The sequence below is a fragment of the Oculina patagonica genome, unplaced genomic scaffold, assembly GCF_052425735.1.
Source record: "Oculina patagonica isolate OP01 unplaced genomic scaffold, crgOcupat unplaced228, whole genome shotgun sequence".
NCBI lineage: Eukaryota > Metazoa > Cnidaria > Anthozoa > Scleractinia > Oculinidae > Oculina > Oculina patagonica.
In genome coordinates, this window is record NW_027558068.1 from 365 (window position 1) to 10,363 (window position 9,999).

The 9,999-nt window shown below is 37.2% G+C and overlaps 1 protein-coding gene across 1 annotated transcript; it reads left to right on the forward strand.

The window, feature by feature from the left end:
• Positions 1-607: 607 nt before the first annotated feature.
• Positions 608-9,798, forward strand: LOC144640273 (clusterin-associated protein 1-like). The gene is made up of 11 exons (XM_078499459.1): positions 608-798; positions 1,163-1,288; positions 2,875-2,925; positions 3,055-3,150; positions 3,756-3,839; positions 6,333-6,466; positions 7,546-7,603; positions 8,033-8,116; positions 8,565-8,718; positions 9,226-9,287; positions 9,576-9,798. The coding sequence occupies exons 1-11, from the start codon at positions 739-741 to the stop codon at positions 9,729-9,731; spliced, it is 1,065 nt and encodes a 354-aa protein (XP_078355585.1). The 5' UTR covers positions 608-738; the 3' UTR covers positions 9,732-9,798.
• Positions 9,799-9,999: the final 201 nt, after the last annotated feature.

The following is a 9,999-nucleotide window of genomic DNA, read 5'->3' on the forward strand; positions in this document are numbered from 1 at the left end:
CATGTACATGTCTTTGTGTACATGTTCCTGAAGTGAATTTGTAAATGACAGCTGTCTTATGCACGTATCGCAATGTTTATGCTCACCAAAGAGTACATGTATACCACAAGATTGCATGGAAGTAAAAGTTAATATAAAAAGCTTAACAACTGATGATATCATCACCCTTTATCCTTCAAGTAATGCCAGTGATAATCTAAATAAATTGTGGAAGGATATACCGGTATGTTATGTAGAGATGACAGATAACAAGAATGACCCTACATGGATATTGTATGAATTTTTTTAATAGTAACTAATAGTATACATGTAGATGTAGTGTGTTGTTGATACCTGATGGTGGTAAACACAGAATTCAAAGACAAAAGTAGGTTGTTTTTTTTTAAGAAAATGCTTAAGACTCAAGGGACATTCACCATCTAAGGGAATTCCACATTAGATTTTATGTAAGAAAAAATGATGCTACAGAATTCACAAAGCCAGTACATATACAAATTGTTTTTTCCTGTATGAAGTTTACTGTGAAATTCCAATCCCAGTAATTTTTCCCGTGTTGATTTTTTCTCTGTATGCTAAAATCAAAACTTTGAAAAAAGGTGACAAGTTTAAGCAAACAAAGCACAAGGGGCACCTGCATTATTTTAGTCTACACTTTCTGTAGTAAGGTCAAAAACTGCTTAGACTTAAATTACAGTGCTGTATATTGTTTTTAGATATGACCCAAATGTTGAATTGCCCATGGATGTCGATACTGAACAGGATAGAGTATTGTTTATAAAGTCAGTGGCCCAGTTCATGGTAGGTTTCACATTATTTTAGCTTAAAAATTAAAAATATTTCAAGAGAAAGAGGTATAGTACTGAAAGTTGTGCTGAAAACATTTCAAGACCCCCCACCCCCTTCCATCACTGAAAAAATATGAGAAGTACATGTAGAACTCAAACTTGTGTCACTGTCTTATTACACTGTCAGTAACACGTTTGTCACCTTTTAACCAAGCTTAACATGTACATAAAATCATTTCTTTCCACATAATCCTGACCTATATCCTCCCTGCTACTCATTATTGGGATGTTTGATTTATTTTTAAAATGTTAAGCAAAGAGAAACTTATGTTTCAAGTAAAAACAAACCAAGTTAAAAAGATCTAATTTGATATTAGGCAACCAAGGCACATATAAAACTGAACACTAAGAAGCTGTATGGTGCTGATGGTTATGCTGTCAAGGAGTTACTCAAAGTTACATCTGTTCTGTACAGTGCTATGAAGACTAATGCTGGAAATGAGGTACACAGTTTTAAAACATTAGCTATAAATAGATTCTGCAAGAAGTCAAATGTAGTTACTTAGCCTGCGAATACAGCGCCTCTCATTCGCGTCCCGCAACGAAGAGCGAAACACGAAGAGAGACGTCTGCGATTCACGGCCAGAAATTCCATACTGATGACGTAAATCTGTCCAGAATCCGGACAGGAGCGCTGATTGGTCAGCTAGTTAATTTACATAATGTATGCGAAATATAACACTTCATTACACAAACAGTAAAAAACCGGATGTTATTGCGGACTAAAAGTTGACCGGGGAAAGGATCGTGAAACTACACCGAAGCTATACCTTAGAATTTCTATAATATCTATAATTCATATGTAATTGGGAAACAAAAAGAAACTGCTTTATAACAAGATGAATGACCTCAAAGATGTACAGAAAGGACGCGCCACAGCGGCCGTTAAAAATAGATCAATTTTGTCACCTAACTTTTATTGTTGACATAAAGGCAGCCGGCAAAACAAACAAGCAACAAAAATGTGAAATACAGATAACCTGAACGACCTGAACCATCCACAACCAAATTAAAGAATACATTCTACTGAAAAACAGAATTTTAATTTAACAAACAGCGGGGAAAGAAGAAACTAACTCAGAAGAATTGTTATGATCGTTGCGGTATCGGTATTTACGGCCCAACACCTCCGAGAGTTGCGCTCAAGTTCCAAAACAATGTCATCTAGTGATTTCGCAGCTTATTTTTCCAAATTTTACTAATGTGCAACTCGTATAGGGATTTCTAATTTTCGCGATGAAGTTGTCCGGTGTAAATGACCCCTAAATTTGTCCTTGACTGCCTTGAAAGTGTTTGTGATCAAGCAAGTAATGTGCGGCTGAAAACAAAAAATATAATTATGCAAGACCAACTGCGTGTGGTGTGGGAAATCTAATTAGTGGTTAACGTCATCAGTATGGAATTTCTGGCCGTGAATCGCAGACGTCTCTCTACGTGTGTCGCTCTTCGTTGCGGGACGCGAATGAGAGGCGGCTGTATTCGCAGGCTAGTAGTTACTTCACCAAGAGCATTGTGTGGTTCCAGAAAATATCCATACTCCCCCCACAGAAGGGATTGGAAATTCCAGGGAGGAGGGGGGTCACAAAGACCCTAAACTTTAAAGCAATGTATGAAGCTAAATTGGAATTTCCAGAGGGGTGGGGGGTCATAGGGCAAATTCCTTCTGTGGTGGGAGGAGGGGGGGGGGGTATGGATATTTTCTGGAACCACACATTAATTTTAGCAATTTGCTGGAAACAACTGATAATACATAATAACAAGACCTTGTCTGAATCATTTGCAAACTTATTATTGCCTGATGCAACAACAACACAATTTTATTTACCTTCAGTTTGTAAAAAAAAATATTTTAGTACAGGAATAATACGAAGAGCTATTGTTTATATTTGAAACAGAAAAAAGATAGAATAGAGTAGGTGGCAATGTAGAATTCTTTAATTAATATCCTGTATGGAAACAAGACTTTATGTCTTGCTTTTCATCAGAGGTAATTTGAGTTAATACTGATAATTACCATTTTAATTTTTAGGTAGACGAAGAGTCTAATGTCAGTTCCTTGACATTTGATATTTCATCAAGAGTGAGTATCCTATCCTTGGTCACAGTTGTTTTTTTTTTTCATTTTTGTCCATTTTAAAGTTATTTTACTGTTAATCATAGCACTTGATCAACTCATGCAATCTTTTGTTCTGTATATTTTTCTTCTCAGATAAGTGATTTAAAAGCATCACGTCAGCTTGCGTCAGAGATAACATCAAGAGGAGCAGCACTCTATGACTTACTGGGTAGAGAAGTGGAATTAAGGGTCAGTCGAGATTATTAATAATATTTACTTACTGCTAAGCTTTCAGTTAGTCCTTCTTAAATCCTTCAATGGTCCTGCCTTTAGTGAACAAAGTCTCCCTTCACATGTTTACCGATAATTCTTTCTTTCATTCATTCTTTCTTTCGTCTCAAATTCAACCCAAATGATCTCATACTGATCAGATCTGTGTAATTTGTCCCATGAATGTTACTTGTCCATAAAAAATTGAAAGTAAGCAATACACTTTTATCACCCGTGTAAAAAACCTGGTCTTGGCAAGATTATTGGCGGGATCCCGACGTGCTGGGAATTTTTTCTGGGTGGGATATCGCCATCTTGGCGGGATCCCGGTTTGTGGCGGGATCCCCGCCAGGATCCCGGTCTCTTTTTTACACGGGGCAGGTACATTGTCAATATGGGATTTTATGGGTTAGATCTCAAGTATCCCTTGAGTGAGATAAGAACTGATAATTTATACAAAGGGAGACAATTTTTAGTATTACTCAGGCAGACCAGTAGGTTGTATTTTTTGGTAGGATTCATTCATTTAGTCATTTGGCTATCTCAGGCTGTGGCTGTATTGACTTTTTTTTCTTTCAATACAGGAGCTGCGAACCAGTGCCATAGCTAAGCCACTGGAATTAAATGAGCTGGAAAATGGCATCAAGAAAAGTGTCATTTCTGTGAAGGTGTGAAAATATGATGTACCTACAATCACCTTTTTTATTGTTATATGGACCAATTTCATCCTTTTGCCCCATCTTTCCAACCCCCCTCCCTCCAATCAATGTTGTAGTTTGTTTCTAAGAGTCCTTTGCTACCATTTTACAACATTGGATGGGGGGAGGGGGGTATTTTAGCAGAGAGTCATGAAATTTATAAACTAGTGGTAAATTTGTCATAAAAACCGCAGAGCGAAGTCAATGTGTCAACTACTTTTGTCAAAGATTGTCTGAGGTCTATTTGAGTGAAAAGAAAGAATACCCGTTACCTATCTTAGCTCTAACAGGATTATTTCTAGAAAGCACGCTAAATGTGTGGCGTTAGAGTAGTTTTGATTATTTGAAGTAAAAAATAATGTCTTCAGTTGAGAAAACAAAGACAAAACGGGTTCAGATCCCGTGCATGGTTCTTAGCGCGTGACTATCTAGGGTCGTATTATTTATTTTCTTGTTTAAAAGTGTTAAGCGGGGCCTCCGCAGTGATATTCCAGTTAACTATGTTCGTTTCATTGTTACAAAGCAGCCGGCTCATTTTAAGAAAAAGCAACAATACACGTTCTCTCTAGCGCGAAACCAAATTCCCGGGCGGTTGAGATTAATGTTTAACAAGATCTACAATATCGTGAGGCTAGAAAATACTCCCATTTGTCGCTGAAATTCCCTAAGAAAACCAGAGGTAAATGACTTTTTGTCAAAATTATCTCGCTAGAATGTTTCTTGACCACACAATTGGCGAAAATGTGTAAATTTGAACGATTAACCACGGTTAACCACGGTTAACCATCAGTCTAGAAAGGATTAGGAATGTTCTTTGTTTACTGATGGTTAACCGTGGTTGAACGTGAATTTTCAAAAGGTAGACACCTTTTGGGCTTGCTGAAGGCTGTTTATAGTAGAAAAAGAGACAATGAAGACTTTCGTATCTTAAGTTAGCTTTTCATGTTTAAAGAAATGCTTAAAACAAGCGTCAATAAAACATGAAGTAACAACAATTGGAGCTGTCACGCGCACTTGTCACGCTTCATCCAACTGCGTTGGATATGTCACAAGGTATATTACATTGCATAAGCGCATTGTTACTTTGACATAACAGTTATTCGCCTAACGGTGAAATTTCTTTCATTATTCCATAAAATGGCATTTGGAAATGAAATGGGCAGTAAACACGGGCTTTATATTGGCTTTGCTCGTCTCGAACGATGATTTGCGTGCGTGACCTCCTCGCAGTTTAATGTCTTCAGACACCTCTATGCTATATGCCAAAGGCTAGGAAACGTGTCATTAGTTCAACATAATTTCCTTCTTTTTCAACCATTTTCGCATCAGAAATAAGCAGGTAAATGCAGGAGTTTCTTCATCAATTACAGCAGCGGTAAACATTTTGCCTCAATTTATTCCATTTTTGACCCTTTGATTGCGTTATCGTCAAATTCGTTAATGACCTCTAATTAGAAACCAATTAATACAGCATCAATGCCGATTGGACAATTGAAAACAACAGATGGTAGAAATAAATTTATGTCATAACCGATTAATCATTACGCGCTGTTCTTAAAATATATTCCGTTTTCCACCTCAGACAATCATTGACAAAAGTGTTGACACATTGTCAATTTACGCCCTTTTTTATTGTTATATGGACCAATTTCATCCTTTTGCCCCATCTTTCCAACCCCCCTCCCCCCAATCAATGTTGTAGTTTGTTTCTAAAGTCCTTTGCTACCATTTTACAACATTGGATGGGGGGATGGGGGGTTGGAAAGATGGGGCAAAAGGATGAAATTGGTCCATATAACAATAAAAAAGGGCGTAAATTGACAATGTGTCAACACTTTTGTCAATGTGTCAACACATTTTAGCAGAGAGTCATGAAATTTATAAACTAGTGGTAAATTTGTCATAAAAACCGCAGAGCGAAGTCAATGTGTCAACTACTTTTGTCAAAGATTGTAGCATTATAGGCATGCAATGTGTGCAAAGAGCTACAGCTACTGTACATACATTGTACTATCTGCACACAGTGCATACATATAATTATTGCTGACCTGCCATACACACATTTTGACACACTTTTTTCAAAATTCCACTTGTGGAGGACTGATTGGAAACTGAACTCTTTATACTCAAGTCAAGCATTACAGATCTCAAATGTGCAGGACTGCAGTTTCTATAAAACTTGCGAGCAACCAGAATATTGATACACCAAAACATACTTATTGAATAACCTCATTGACATTCTACAGATGATGTTATATATAGCTAATTAAGAGAATTGCAAATTTATCTTTATTTTAGTGTTATAGATCATTTCCACAGCCCAAGGTTGTTAAATTAGTTTGTTATTGCTTGATTGAGAAAATCTCTCATATGTCAAAATTAATTTAAAAAATCAGAAATTTACTTTTTCAGAAAATGTTTTATAGACATGATGGTTTTTTAAATTGTTTCATTTTTGTTTAGGATGATATAAAGAAGACCAATCAAATGTTGGACAACATTGCATCCGATGAAGCTAACCTTGAAGCTAAAATAGAGAAGAAAAAACAAGAGCTGGAAAGGAACCAGAAACGATTGCGGAGCTTGGAGACTGTTAGGTAATGCTCACAAGAAATACTCCTAGTAGCTTTATGCTACTGATAACCTTCTACCTTATTCTTACTAATTTTCACGATTTTCGTGTTTTCAAAATAATCGCGAAATTTAATATGCGCAAAAAAAGCATTGCGCGAAATTAAAACAAGCGAAACTTAATACCATATTTTATATCAAAACAATAATTTTAGGATCTGCAACTAACTATCCTTGATAAATGTTGTTCCGTCTTGTTTTGTACTAGCACCCTTCCTCTGATTCACTGTTTCCATTAGCTTGAAAATCAGGCAATACCTTTTTAAGCACAGCCACCTAGGTTTCAGTTTGCAAACTCCTTGTAGCAACATTGAGCTAGACCTTTATGTATTTCCAGAAGTTCCTAAGTCTTTTTCTGATCCAGAAAATGCTGACAAATCGCGAAGTTTAATACACTTTTGCTCTTTTTTTTTCTTGCAATCACCAAAATTAATACTCGCGAAATTTTGGGAGCTGAATTTCGCGAAATTAAGTACACGCAAAAATTAGTAAGAATAAGGTAGTTTCATTTTAAATTTGATAATTCTCTCCCACTGCATGCTTGAACTAAATTTGTGCCTTCAGGGGGCCTAATGGAGGATTTACAGTAATTGCATGAGAGGTCTGTGTAGGTCATTCAAGGGAGTCATTTAATTTTCAGTTGGAATAAAAGCTGTTTTACAGCGCGTCACGCCTTACCGTGGCCACCCAACAAACTTTTTACAAGTGTCATCTTGTAATATTTTACGTTTTCACTGCCTCTTTTTGCTAAGTACGATGTAACAAGTATCCATTTGATCGTATTCAACTTTGCAAGGAGGCGTGTTCGTCAAACAAATAATAATATTACAAGAGTACACTTGTAAAAAAGTTTGTTGGGTGGCCACGGTAAGGCGCGTCGCACTGTAAATGTACTTTCTACCCTTCAAATTAAAAAAAAACAGTGCTGTAAGTAAAAGCGAAATTTATTGTAAATTTAATTATGTCATGTAATGGAACTGCTTGTCAGAGTAGTATATATACCAATTCAAACTCCTCAAAATATAGTGTTGTCACATTTCTTTAGGCCAGCATACATGGATGAGTATGAAAAACTTGAAGAGGAACTCAAAAAAGTATATGAGGTGATTATTGAATTGTTGATTTTGGGCCATAGCTCATTTTTGCAGCACCTGTATTTTGAAACCAAGGGAAAACAGGGAAATAAAAAAGCAAGAGAAAAGATAAAGAAAGAAGAACTCTAGGAAGAAATAGTGTTGTTCTCTGTACATTATACCTCTACATCAATTCTCTGTAGTTGCTAATGTACAGTGTAGCATGTGTTATCACTTATGACAAAATTTATCTTAACTGTATCATCATCATCACCACACTGTGGTCACTGCATCTTGAAGGTTTACAAGTGACTGACACAACAAATTTGTTAACTAAGCAAGCAGCTAAAGACTATGGATGGAGAATATTTTATCTTTTGGCCAACTAGTGTGCTAGTTTTAAAGTTACTATAGATTGGTAATTGCGTGATGCAGTGGTTGTTGCATTTTTTATTGTAGACATTCATGGAAAAACACAGGAATCTGTCCTATCTGGAACAGCTACTGGAGGACATCAACAGGGCTGAACAGGACAGATTTGAGGTAAAAAAAAATAAGACTTTCTTATGCCTGCTATGAATATTTAAGAATTTTGGAATTTTTACAGTATGTAAAACCAAGTCTTGAGACTATAAAATGCTCAAAGCAAAATCTTTATACACACAACTAGGAAAACAGAAAGTCAACTGATGAAAAGTGCAGGAAAAGTTAAGCGCATGTAAACCAAATAATGTCTGGTTGGCTGAAAAACCAAAATGTTTGCTCTGATCAGTTGCATGTTGCCAAGTTTTCTCTGGACCGATAACCTATTTCCATAGCTAGGCTAGGCTAAAGCAACAAAGCTCTCTGTATGCATTGCGTGTTTATAATGCTGGGTAAAAGTCATTTGTGAAGTGAACCCCTGAGTGAAACAAACGCAAAGATAAAACTAATAGCTTTTAGCCAGACACAGCTTTAGGTTAGTTAACTGGGTATGGTTGTGGTTGTTCAGGAGTCGGAAGCAACACTAAGGAATATGCAAACTGGAGATCAAGGCCAAGTACTTGGAGGTGGAGATGAACTGGGAGAGCTGGATGATGAGATTGACGAGGATGATGAAATTGTTCTTGAGGCTAACAACCCACGACAGTCCAACAGACCACAGGGTAAGTGGAAAGGGGTCAATCCTATTCTTTTCTGTTAATGTATTAGAGATAGATAGATAGATAGATAGATAAACTTTATTAATGTGTCAAGGCCACATAGCCTGGGAAAATCCCATACTAATTTGGGGACACAATTAATAGGTATTAAAAAATATGTAAAAAGGGAAAAGCATGAAAAGGGATCTATTTCCATTGTATGGTTTCTCCTCTTTTCTTTTTCAAATGTTCTTCTTCACAACACAAGGCAGTTGCCCCCGCCAGGAAAACGAAATTTCTAACATAGTGTTTGATTTTGCTGGGCTATTTCTTGTAGCTTTATTGGAGTTTCTGGAGCTTGCCCCCGCAGCGGGGCAACGCAGACAAAAAATCCTCGTTACGGCCCTGAGAGCACGAACTTAAGAACGAATCACAGAGCTCAGCAATCTACTAAACCATAGCAAAGGTAAAATTAATTTCCATAGTCAATTGAAATTAACGTTGGCCAAATTTGTTTGATTTTCTTTTCAGCTGCTGAGGCCGGTGGTCGGGTGTTTGGCTCCATGGGAGGAGGAGGTCTGGACTCCGATGAGGTCAGTATGTTTTTAATGAGCCATATTTGTTACACTAAGTCGAGGAAAACAGTATTTTGGGGGCATATATTCGTAGAAACAGTCCACAAATTGCGCGCAAAAAATACTCTGACATTTAGGGTTTAGTATACACTCGAGACAGCAGACGCTTTAAAGAATAAACGTATAAAATCTCCGACTGAGAAAGTCACTAGTGAGCCTTCTTCAGATGGTTTTTACCTTCTGATCCTGCAGTACTATCTAGTTCCAGTCGAGAAATGCTTTGTACTGTTTGTTGTTTTTTTTCAGGACGAGAGCGGTTCTCTGTCTTCAGGGGAGAGTGACATTGGCGTTGATGATGATGACAACGAGCTTCTTGATGATGACGAGGATGAAGGCCGCGGGGAAGGACGGGACGACGGATCACAAGCTAATAGTCTAAATGACAGTGATAATGATTTCTAAACAAACATAAAGCTGTCTATAACCTGTAAATAGTATGGCACGAAATAAAACCGTTAAAAAAACGTTAGATATATGTTGGCTTTCCTTAGTTTAAGTCAGATAACGGTGAATAATATAAACCGTTCCAAGTCTTAACAATCGCACTCTTGTCATCTTGTACGATCATCGCATGTTTGAAAGAAAGCAGGCAATTAGTTAGACTTGCTCCAAGTCGCTCGTTAGATTCGCAGGAGACCACTGGATAGGGAAACGGAGGGCGCGCGCGGGC